Raw genomic sequence first — 12,500 nt, forward strand, 5'->3', positions numbered from 1 at the left:
GCCGCTCATTTCTGGTTTGGCACCTCGCCGATCGGCCACCGGGTGGCGGTCTTGAAGCGCTGGAGAGTTGAGCGGAGTCCTACGTCACCAGTCATGGCTCCGTGGGTGAAATGTGAATACCATGACAGAAATTTGAAATATTGATCTCGATGACGACGTAATCAGTCATTGGCAGATTAAGCATGGCGAGGAATGACGGCTTAGGTCGCTTTCACATATAGTTTTGGTGGACTCTGTGCGGTTCTGGTGGTGAAGTTGCAACATTGTTGCATTCTTCATTTGGTTCGCCTGCGTTCACATAGAGAAATCTGTCAGCGCACCGAGACCTTCTGAACAATGTCACGCGGTCGAAAAGGGCGCTTGTCTATTGGACAGTGGAAATGTGTGTGTGGCTGCAAGCCGTGTGTGCGCGCGCGCGTGTGTGTGGACTGTCTGCGAGCTCTCAAGATCAGCGGAGCGAGTTTTGACATGGCATTGATCCATTGTTCTATTGAAGCACATTACCACCATCCTCTCGCTAAACAACTTGTAGACCAATAATAATAATATAATAATAATAATAATAATAATAATAATAATAATAGTATTGACGTGGCATTGATCCATTATTAATGCCGTGCGCCTCGGTAATAATAATAAGCCGCGTTTTTCTTCCTTCTTCCCAAGATGCACAGTTAGATATATAGATATATAGATAGATAGATAGATAGAGAGATAGATAGATAGAGAGATTAGATGCAGTGTGCTTGTTTTGCAGTGAGTGCTGCAAGCAGTGGTAATAATAATCACTTCCTATATTTGGTCCGCTGAAGCCGAACCGAGACCTACGTTTTCAGGCGGACTAGAGTTCGCCTGCTTGGTCCGCGGACCGAGTTCGACGTGCATTCACACAGACCCGAAAAACCGGACTATCGAATTCTGGTCCGAAAGTCCGGACCAAACAGCCCCTGTGTGAAAGCGACCTTAATCCGTCATTGGCGAAAAAAGGGTTAACACACTGAGCTGCACTTTAACACACTGAGCTCAGGCTGCACTTTAACACTGAGCTCAGGCTGCACTTTAACACACTGAGCTGCACTTTAACACACTGAGCTGCACTTTAACACTGAGCTCAGGCTGCACTTTAACACACTGAGCTGCACTTTAACACACTGAGCTGCACTTTAACACTGAGCTGCACTTTAACACACTGAGCTGCACTTTAACACACTGAGCTCAGGCTGCACTTTAACACTTTGGTTGCCTTGGGTTAAATTCATGATATACCATAGGTTGCCGGCTCTATTTGTCTATGGAGAAGTACCCCTTCTTTGCATGGCTATAACTTTTTAAATTCGATTGCTACATTGCCATTATTAGGGCCCATTCAAAGTTCTATATGTATTGTTCATTGTGTAGCAACGTTAAACTTTTTCATTCACATATTCATAGTAAAGTATGGTCTAATGTATAAGTATGTTTTCATCTCTTTCTGCATCTTTCTCCAGAACGTGATATATAGCCCCAAATGCATTATATTGATGATGCAATACAGTTTTATGGCAATCAGCGCGATATAAAAAATTCCAACTAGACGTACTTCTAGAAGTTACTACACGTCATCTGATGTTGACCGGATGGGCTAGGGGGCGTTTATAATTCCGTGGGCAGCGTTATACCAATCATCTAATGTGGGTCAAATGTTGATAATAGCAGTTAGTATCGAAGACGGTAACGTTACACGCTGAAACTCACCCCAGTCTCCGCGCGCCGTTGGGCGATCATCGTAGAGTAGAAATCTTATCATTATGGGATGTTTTTTTACCCGGTCCATCTCCAGCTTGTATAATGGTATATACGTCCAAATCATGTTGTTTATCGAGTTATTGCCAATCGATCACTGTGTATTGTGACGAGCTAGAATGCCGGGACCTATAGCGAGTGCCCGGAAGTAATACAGACGTCCAGCACAACCTCTATGCCACTTCCTGTTAAAGCGATTGCGCCGATCGGCCACCAGATGACGCTCCTGAACCGCCAGAGAGCTCAGTGGGTCCTCCTGGTGGATCTCAGGCCAGCGGAGGGGACATATGAATCCGATCGCAGATTTTTGAAATATTGATATAAGGACGCTGTACAGCGTCCTCCGGCAACTTGAGCATGGCCGGCAATGACGTCTAAAGACGTTTCATGACAGCCAAAGTGTTAACACACTGAGCTGCACTTTAACACACTGAGCTGCACTTTAACACTGAGCTCAGGCTGCACTTTAACACACTGAGCTGCACTTTAACACACTGAGCTGCACTTTAACACTGAGCTCAGGCTGCACTTTAACACACTGAGCTCAGGCTGCACTTTAACACAATGAGCTGCACTTTAACACACTGAGCTGCACTTTAACACACTGAGCTGCACTTTAACACTGAGCTCAGGCTGCACTTTAACACACTGAGCTGCACTTTAACACACTGAGCTGCACTTTAACACACTGAGCTGCACTTTAACACTGAGCTCAGGCTGCACTTTAACACACTGAGCTGCACTTTAACACACTGAGCTGCACTTTAATACACTGAGCTCAGGCTGCACTTTAACACACTGAGCTGCACTTTAACACTGAGCTGCACTTTAACACACTGAGCTGCACTTTAACACACCGAGCTCAGGCTGCACTTTAACACACTGAGCTGCACTTTAACACTGAGCTGCACTTTAACACACTGAGCTGCACTTTAACACACTGAGCTGCACTTTAACACTGGGCTGCACTTTAACACACTGAGCTGCACTTTAACACTGAGCTCAGGCTGCACTTTAACACTGAGCTCAGGCTGCACTTTAACACACTGAGCTCAGGCTGCACTTTAACACACTGAGCTGCACTTTAACACACTGAGCTCAGGCTGCACTTTAACCAAACCTGCAATAAATCCACAATGTCATCCATCCAGCGTTGATACTGAGTTGATACCAATACAGCAGACATGAACACCTGACCTCTCCTGGATGAACACCTGACCTCTGACCTCTCCTGGATGAACACCTGACCTCTCCTGGATGAACACCTGACCTCTGACCTCTCCTGGATGTCAGGGTTATATCCTGGAGGGACATAGAGCTGGATGATATAGAGCGGAGGGAACAGGAACCTCTTACCTGTGAAGTCGACTTTTCCATATAAATCCTGGATCTGTGGTGCCAGGCCCAGTTTAAACAGGTAGAGACTAGAGAGAGAGAGAGAGAGAGAGAGAGAGAGAGAGAGAGAGAGAGACAGAGACAGAGACAGAGACAGAGACAGAGACAGAGACAGAGACAGAGACAGAGACAGAGACAGAGACAGAGACAGAGACAGAGACAGAGAGAGAGAGAGAGAGAGAGAGAGAAAAGAGAGAAGAGAGAGACAGAGAGAGGGGGAGAGTGAGTGAGTGTGGGGGGGGGTATCTGAGTGTGTGTGTGTGTGTGTGTGTGTGTGTGTGTGTGTGTGTGTGTGTGTGTGTATATATCCGAGTGTGTGTGTGTATATCTGAGTGTGTGTATGTTGAGTGTGTGTGTGTATATCCGAGTGTGTGTGTGTATATATCCGAGTGTGTGTAAGTGTATATATCCGAGTGTGTGTATGTTTGTGTGTGTGTGTGTGTATATCTGAGTGTGTGTGTGTGTGTGTGTGTGTGTGTGTGTATATATCTGAGTGTGTGTGTATATATCTGAGTGTGTGTATGTCTGAGTGTGTGTGTGTATATCCGAGTGTGTGTGTGTGTGTGTATATATCTGAGTGTGTGTGTATATCTGAGTGTGTGTATGTCTGAGTGTGTGTGTGTATATCCGAGTGTGTGTGTGTGTATATCCGTGTGTGTGTGTGTGTGTGTGTGTGTGTGTGTGTGTGTGTACCTCAGAGCGTGGATGCAGTAGATGCAGCGAGGCATGTTCTTCCTGTCGTAGATGTCTGTGGTCTCTGGGTAGAAGATCTGGAGACAGACAGACAGACAGACAGACAGACAGACAGACAGACAGACAGACATTCCTCTTACAACCATGACACCTGCCACCATGACACCTGCCACCATGACACCTGCCACCGTGACACATGACACCGTGACACCTGCCACCGTGACACCTGCCACCATGACACCTGCCACCGTGACACCTGCCACCATGACACCTGCCACCGTGACACCTGCCACCATGACACCTGCCACCATGACACCTGCCACCATGACACCTGGTAATCAGACTAGGGCTGACCTTCGAAGCTTTTTTTGACAATCGAAGCTTCGGGGCCGAGCTTCGATTTTAATTCGAAGCTTCAAAAGAAAAAGCTTTTTGGGCATTGTCTTTGCATATTTTAAAGTGTAACTGTAACTGAGGGGTACAATTCCCTGACTGTATTGAATAAGTATGGTATCATTAAACCACTACTGCGTTATGTACATTACTACTGGCCATACAGTACACAGGTATATGTGATGAACACTCCCACAATAACACGGCTTCACAAGAAATACTGTTTAGAAGAATATTTATTAGCAGCACGAAGATTATCTTACATTACTTATCAAGATTGAGAGTTGCGCTTGTAAGGCGAAGAATGTGCATGAATAGGTCAAGAGCGTAAGTCCATGAGAATATTACGCAGGAGATAATTAATAACACCTGTATCATAAGAATTATGTATGGTACACTAGTAGGTTAGCTGGAGATACTAAAAGGGTCCCTCCGGTTGTAAGCCAGCAGGGGAGAGGAATTGTCGAATGCAAAAGTCTGGATCAACGGGGAATCAATAAGCTCCAGCTACGGGAGGCGGTACATTACTCCCTTGATCGGCAGACGAAAGCAGCAGCTATAATCCAAGTATGCGTGCAGCATAGGTGAAAGCCAGCCAGCCTCTCCTAGAGACGGGCTCGAGTGATGCTCCTCACGGGTAAATCCCACACAGTAGTGGGTGTAGACGATTCTCCGCTCCAACAGCCACAGGACCAAAGCAATAATCCAGCCGGAAAAGGCTCTGCATTCACCGGTGTAGATTCTCCGGTGCACGGTACTTCGCATTAACTAGGTCGAACTTGACGTTATTCCACTAAGCTCTGACACTTTTACTGTCCTATTCGCACGCGGTTATAAGTGCTCTATTTAGATGCACGGTTGCTCACTTCACTTGGTCGTTGACTCGTGATGAAGGCTTTAACTTGTTGGGAACGAACGATACGTTGAACGAACGTTTTAGGATAAGACAAGACTACTGCTGTATCCACCTGCGACGTATTTATACGTACGGTGAATAATCTAGTGCCAACCTTATTTCTGTCTCGTATTCCTGCGCAAACCTGGGCATGTTGAGACAAGCCTTGGCGGTGACTTTGAACTAGACATTGGGGGGTATGGCCGTGGCGCCTAGGGGATCGCTTCCAATAGGAGAACGAATATTATGGTCTGTCCTGTACCAGGTAAAGGGATATTCCGTGTATATGTACAAAGAATATACAAGGGATATCAAACGATATACAAATAGTATACATGGGATCTCAAGCAATAAATATATATATTCGGTTTAATCTGACCCTTTGTAACAGCCGCCTCCTAATTAGTCCGCACCTAATTAGATAAGCATAGACAGATTAACCGCACTGTCCACTACTCAATGTCCGTTGTGAGGAGTAGGGCAATTCACAAAGTCAGTGGGTCATGGTCGTCATTAGGAGAGTCGGGGAGCCTTGGCAACTCTATCAGCCTCGCCACGGGTCGGGTGTATGTCCGCCCCTGGACGAGCACTTCTGCCGCTCTGACCTTTCCGTCGGCACCAGTGATCACTTTGCTTACGCGGCCGGCCGGCCACGCAGCTCGGGGTAGTGACTGGTCTATGATCACGACGACTGTGTCCACTTTTAAGTTGTCCCCGTCCTTGACCCGCTTCTGACGGGCTGGAAGGGATGGTAGGGGGGTTAGGAGGAAGCGGGCCTGAGACTGCTTTGATCTGTGATTGGCTGCGCCTCCACATCCTCCGTCTGTTCCTCTTGTTTGCTCTGTACCCCGTCTGAGGAGGGGCCGGTTCCGGCCGCCCCATCAAGGAGTCGCTTGGGGTGCTGGGTTCGAGGTCAGCTACGTCTGGAGCGCAGCTGAGGGGGGTGGAGTTCGGAACTCCCTCTTGTGCCCACGGTTATCTCACAGGCCTCTCGCCTAATGTCAATAGCCTCTCAACGGGCTGTACGGGAGAGTGGCCGGTGTCGCTCACCTTTGTGTGTAGGCAGCGTGTAGACGTGGGTTGACTGTCAAGTCCGTAGAGGGGGCCCTGGAGCGTCCACCCCAGTCGGGTCTGAACCGCGACTGGGCATCCTTTGGGTCCGATGTGGGCCGCCTCAATTGGGAGAATGAGGTCCGCGTGGTCGGAGCCGATGAGCAGGGTCGGTGTGGCGCCGTCGATAAGCGGTATAGGTAGTTGACGTAGGTGCACATACTTCGCCATCAGCTGTGGGATGGGGTAGGTGTACTGGGACAGGCCTATGTCGTGGCTGGTGAAGACGTTGGTAATACTATACTGCTTCTCGGGCTGGTCCACCGCTGCTATCTTGAAGGAGACCTTTTCACCTTTTATGGTCTTCTGGTCCCTTCTGATGGTGCGTATTGTCATGGTACCTTTGGCACCCCGCAGGCCCAACTGGGCTGCGGCGCAAGCGAGGAGGAGAGTCTTTTCAGACCCATCGTCCAGGACGGCGTAAGTGTCCAGGACCTTGTCCTCGTAGCTCAGGAGCACTCTGACCACTTTGATGAGCACTCGGGGGGTCCCGCTATGCTGGTCAATGTGGAGCACTCCTGTTGGTCGGTTGCCTTGGATCGTCTGGGGTGGTGCCGACTCGCGGTCGTCCGAGTAGCACCGTGACTCCCAGTGTCTGCTGTAGCAGTCGGGACACCAGGGGGCGGTCTGGTGGATCTTCGGTACTGGTGCCACCGCCTCGGCCTGGTACATTACCGTGACGGGCCCACTTTGTTGTCCTGGCGGACGCCTGTTGATGTCATGCAGGACCTCCAAGTGGGCGCCGCCGCACCTGCTGCACTTCTTCTTCAAGCGGCACTCAGCTGCCATATGGCTGCGCGCGCAGCGGAAGCAGCGGCGGTGGTCCTTGATCCACTGACTCACCTCGTCCGTGGTCAGCTTCCCGAAAGTGTCGCATTGATACAGCCGATGTTCCCCTTCACAGTACTGGCATTCAATCTTCCACTCCTCTTTCGTCGAGGGGGTGTTGTGGTTCTTGTGCTGCGGTACTGATTCGGCTTGGTGCATAACGGTCACCGACCGGCGGTTATCATTTGATCCCCGAGGTCCTGGTCTTGGGCTTGGTCCACTCCATACGAACGTGTCCAGTCGTAAGCTGCTGACCTCTCTGGCGAGGAACTCAGATAGGTCTAGGAGGGATGCCTCTGGGCCGTTGGGGTCGCGGTGGTCTCTCTGCCGCCGAAAACGCTCTTGTCGGGCGGGAGGGAGCTTCTCTAATATCCTTTCTACATTAGAGTTAGCGTACAGTTCGTATATCCCTTTTTCCTTTTGGGACCCCAGCATACCTACCAGGGACTGTACCTTGATAGAGAGGTCATCTAATGCTCTGTTGTCTCTGGCTGGGGGGAGACGGTCAATGTCTCTTATCTCTTGTATCACGTAGTCCCATATGCGTCCATAACGTTGGTCGAGGGCTACTAGAGCCGCGGTGTATGGGGTACTTGAGTTGGAATATGCCAGCGCTATATTATGCGCTCTGGGCACCTTCAGGTGCTTGAGTAGGATAGCATACTTGTACGTCTCATCGGGGACATCGGACATCATTGTATCTAAGCACATTCGTAGCTCTGTGTACTGTGCTCTGTTCTCGTGTGTGAAGTCCGGGAACGTCGGTGTGCCAAGGTACGATGCCATGGATGGCTGGCACATCGGTGAGCGTTGGGGGAGAGGCCTCCTGGGCGAGTCTCCCCGTGCGTGTCGTCTTGGGCTGGTACTTGGTGGGTACCGAAGCCCGGGTACCCAGGTGCTGTTCCTCGGTGCTGACGGTGCGTCAAACTCACCCGTGAGTTGAGTCGGGGGTTTGTAGCGCAGTGCCTCGGGGCTGACGTCTGGGCTGTACTGGGCCTCCTGGTCCAGAGTATGTTGCTGCTGGTCGGCTTGACATTCCTCCTCTTCCTCTTCCTCTGCTAGGTCCTGGAGTCTTCTGTTCAGTCTCTCGGCGTGGTCCGGTTCTTCCCGGTTGCTGGGTCTCGTATGGACCGGCCGGGGAGGGGGTTCGGAGACGTGGACAGGATCCTCCTGTTGGCGGGGTCCCGGGTTGCTTGGTCGGGTAGGGGAATGCGTCCTAGACCCTTGTCGTGATGATCTCCGGGAGCTCCGTGCGGAGAGAGGGGGTGTCGCCATGGCAATCAATTTATCCATCATCTGCGCCTGCAGCCGGTCGCGCTCTGCCTCGCGCTGGGCATGGGCGGCGTCGCGCACTGCTTCGCGCTGGGCATTGGCGGCGTCGCGCTGCGCATTGGCGGCGGCGTGCTGCGCTTCGGCGCGGCTTCTTTCAATGTTCTCTTCCGTCTGAAGGCGTCTGGTCTCCAGTCTTATGCGGTCGTCTTCACTCCTTTGTTGCGCCTGGAAGCGCTCTCGCTCAGTTGCAGAATGTTCGCGTTCACTGAGGGCTTGCGCTTGGAGTTGCGCGTGAAGCCGCTCTCGTTGGTCTGCAGCTTGTTCGCGCTCGCTCGTCTGTTGCGCTTGAAGTCGATCGCGTTCGGTGGAGGCTGCCAGGGTGGCGATGAATGCCTGCGCCAGCATCTTGTCCGCTTCGCTGGGGGAAGACACCGACGGAGGTGATCGGCTTCTGGCAGTGCTCGTTGGAGATCTGTTCTCTGGGCGCGCCTCGAGGTCCGTCTCCTGGGCGCGCTTCTCTTCTGGTAGTGGGTCGGGTTCTGTCCCTGGAGCGCTTTCTTTATCCTGGAGCTCTCCGGGGACCTTCCCGTGGTCGTTGTCTGGGGGTGTAGTCATGTCATGTCCCCCCTGGTCCCCCCCGTGGGCTTGGTCAGTTTCGTTAGAACCCACTGGGGTCTCTACTGGCAGGGTCGTCTGGTCGGTAGGGTTTGACATGCTTTGACTATCCGCTTTATTTATTTTATCCGTATTTAACTTCTTTATAAAGCTAGGTAGTAGACTGGCAGCGTAGTCCTCTAGGTAAGAAGGTGGCTGCCGTCTGCGCGTCGGGCGTTCTAGCTTAGGAGAGCCGTTTGTGGAGTGTTCACCGCTGGCCATGTCAATATTAATATTATATTAATATTACGCTAATTAGTAATTACCCTCCGGCTCGAAGGACCAATTGTAACTGAGGGGTACAATTCCCTGACTGTATTGAATAAGTATGGCATCATTAAACCACTACTGCGTTATGTACATTACTACTGGCCATACAGTACACAGGTATATGTGATGAACACTCCCACAATAACACGGCTTCACAAGAAATACTGTTTAGAAGAATATTTATTAGCAGCACGAAGATTATCTTACATTACTTATCAAGATTGAGAGTTGCGCTTGTAAGGCGAAGAATGTGCATGAATAGGTCAAGAGCGTAAGTCCATGAGAATATTACGCAGGAGATAATTAATACCACCTGTATCATAAGAATTATGTATGGTACACTAGTAGGTTAGCTGGAGATACTAAAAGGGTCCCTCCGGTTGTAAGCCAGCAGGGGAGAGGAATTGTCGAATGCAAAAGTCTGGATCAACGGGGAATCAATAAGCTCCAGCTACGGGAGGCGGTACATTACTCCCTTGATCGGCAGACGAAAGCAGCAGCTATAATCCAAGTATGCGTGCAGCATAGGTGAAAGCCAGCCAGCCTCTCCTAGAGACGGGCTCGAGTGATGCTCCTCACGGGTAAATCCCACACAGTAGTGGGTGTAGACGATTCTCCGCTCCAACAGCCACAGGACCAAAGCAATAATCCAGCCGGAAAAGGCTCTGCATTCACCGGTGTAGATTCTCCGGTGCACGGTACTTCGCATTAACTAGGTCGAACTTGACGTTATTCCACTAAGCTCTGACACTTTTACTGTCCTATTCGCACGCGGTTATAAGTGCTCTATTTAGATGCACGGTTGCTCACTTCACTTGGTCGTTGACTTGTGATGAAGGCTTTAACTTGTTGGGAACGAACGATACGTTGAACGAACGTTTTAGGATAAGACAAGACTACTGCTGTATCCACCTGCGACGTATTTATACGTACGGTGAATAATCTAGTGCCAACCTTATTTCTGTCTCGTATTCCTGCGCAAACCTGGGCATGTTGAGGCAAGCCTTGGCGGTGACTTTGAACTAGACATTGGGGGGTATGGCCGTGGCGCCTAGGGGATCGCTTCCAATAGGAGAACGAATATTATGGTCTGTCCTGTACCAGGTAAAGGGATATTCCGTGTATATGTACAAAGAATATACAAGGGATATCAAACGATATACAAATAGTATACATGGGATCTCAAGCAATAAATATATATATTCGGTTTAATCTGACCCTTTGTAACAGTAACCACACGTCTGATGACTTCTTCGTCAACATGTCTGCTGCACATGTCCTTGTTGTTTTCAACACAGATAATGTCCACGTGCTTGTTGTAGAGAGGTGGAGTCGAGGCGCCGCTTACTTTCGTTTCATTGGAATGGAGGCGCAAGATTTGAGGCAAAAATCTTTAAACTTCGATTTTTTTTTTATGTTCGAAGCTCGTGCCATCGAACGAAGCTTCGAAGTATTTAAGACAGCCCTAAATCAGACGACCGCTCTACCTCCTGAGCCACTGTCTAACCCTAACCTTCTGATTACCAGACGACCGCTCTACCTCCTGAGCCACTGTCTAACCCTAACCTTCTGATTACCAGACGACCGCTCTACCTCCTGAGCCACTGTCTAACCCTAACCTTCATATTACCAGATGACTGCTCTACCTCCTGAGCCACTGTCTAACCCTAACCTTCTGATTACCAGACGACCGCTCTACCTCCTGAGCCACTGTCTAACCCTAACCTTCATATTACCAGATGACTGCTCTACCTCCTGAGCCACTGTCTAACCCTAACCTTCTGATTACCAGACGGCCGCTCTACCTCCTGAACCACTGTCTAACCCTAACCTTCTGATTACTAGACTCTACCTCCTGAGCCACTGTCTAACCCTAACCTTCTGATTACCAGACGACCACTCTACCGCCTGAGCCACTGTCCAACCCTAACCTTCTGATTACCAGACGACTCTACCTCCTGAGACACTGTCTAACGCTAACCTCCTGATTACCAGACGACTCTACCTCCTGAGACACTATCTAACCCTAACCTTCAGATTACCAGACGACCGCTTTACCTCCTGAGCCACTGTCTAACCCTAACCTTCTGATTACCAGACGACCGCTCTACCTCCTGAGCCACTGTCTAACCCTAACCAACAGTTTTGCCTGTTTTATTGCAACACTACTATCACCGACATCTAAGAAGGGAGATCCCCCCCTTGAACGGCCCTTCTAAGGTTTCTCTCTTCCACATTGTCTGTCGTGCATTTTTTTCCTATTGCTAGGTTTTAGTGAGTTTTTCCTTACCTTCGCGTGGGGTATGTCTGGGAGTGTTGCATTTATTTTATTTATTTTACATTTATTTGGACTTTATGGTGTTTTTGTTTTGTTCTTGATTTATTGTGATGCTTCTTCTTGACTTGTTTAACACTTTAAGGACCAGCCACGTATATATACGTGTTTCGGTGCCATGCGTTGTGGACCAGAGGCACGTATATAGCCGTGGCAAGTTGTTATTGTTTTATTCCATATTAATAACCGGATCAAGATCCCCGATCGACTCTGCAGAACTACCCGCCTCTGTGGAATCGGCAACATGCAATACCAGCCAGATCCTCTTAGGGGAGCCATCGCTCCACTGCAGTATCATTGTGGGCGAATGGATTTTTTATTTTTTTTACCTTCCAATGCAGTATCATATTACCCTGATCTCGAAGCAACAGCATGCACTGTTGATTATGTTTCGAATAGCAGATTTCACCATGGAATAAAGGGATTTATCATCAACCAATGGACATATCGATCTACCAGATGCCGATCGATAACGGGGAAATGCTGTAGGCCTGTAGGGTATCCCACGGGCTGACGGTAAGACCTTATTCACCTAAATTACAGCCGGATCAGACATTGTTGTGAGACGCAAGCATTCGATCAGTGAATGTGGCTACTTAAACGGACACTGTATTGGTAATCAATAATACTAATCGACGTCACCCGCCACCCCCCTTTCATCCATAGATGCTCTGGGATAGTCCGGATCATAAGCAGTTTGTGTTATTTCATTAGCATATACAACGGAAATGCCGTTGAATATAACGTTAGTAGCCTTTAGCTCTATAACTAGCTTTCCAGAAAATATATGAGACGAAATCTGCGATAAAGCTTATATTCACGGCGCTATAAAATGACAACCTATTGATGGATTTTTTTTGAAGGGACGGTTTA

At 49.3% G+C, this 12,500-nt stretch overlaps 1 protein-coding gene across 1 annotated transcript in view; it reads right to left on the bottom strand.

Moving 5' to 3' along the window:
- Positions 1 to 12,500, bottom strand: part of iqgap1 (IQ motif containing GTPase activating protein 1) — a 139,386-nt gene that overhangs the window by 94,287 nt on the left and 32,599 nt on the right. Inside the window, 2 exon segments of the mRNA XM_084338230.1 lie at positions 3,139 to 3,206; positions 3,871 to 3,947. Of these exon segments, the coding sequence (XP_084194356.1) occupies positions 3,139 to 3,206; positions 3,871 to 3,947 (145 nt within the window).

This window comes from Notolepis coatsorum (assembly GCF_963971535.1).
Source record: "Notolepis coatsorum genome assembly, chromosome: 2".
NCBI classification, from domain to species: Eukaryota; Metazoa; Chordata; class Actinopteri; order Aulopiformes; family Paralepididae; genus Notolepis; species Notolepis coatsorum.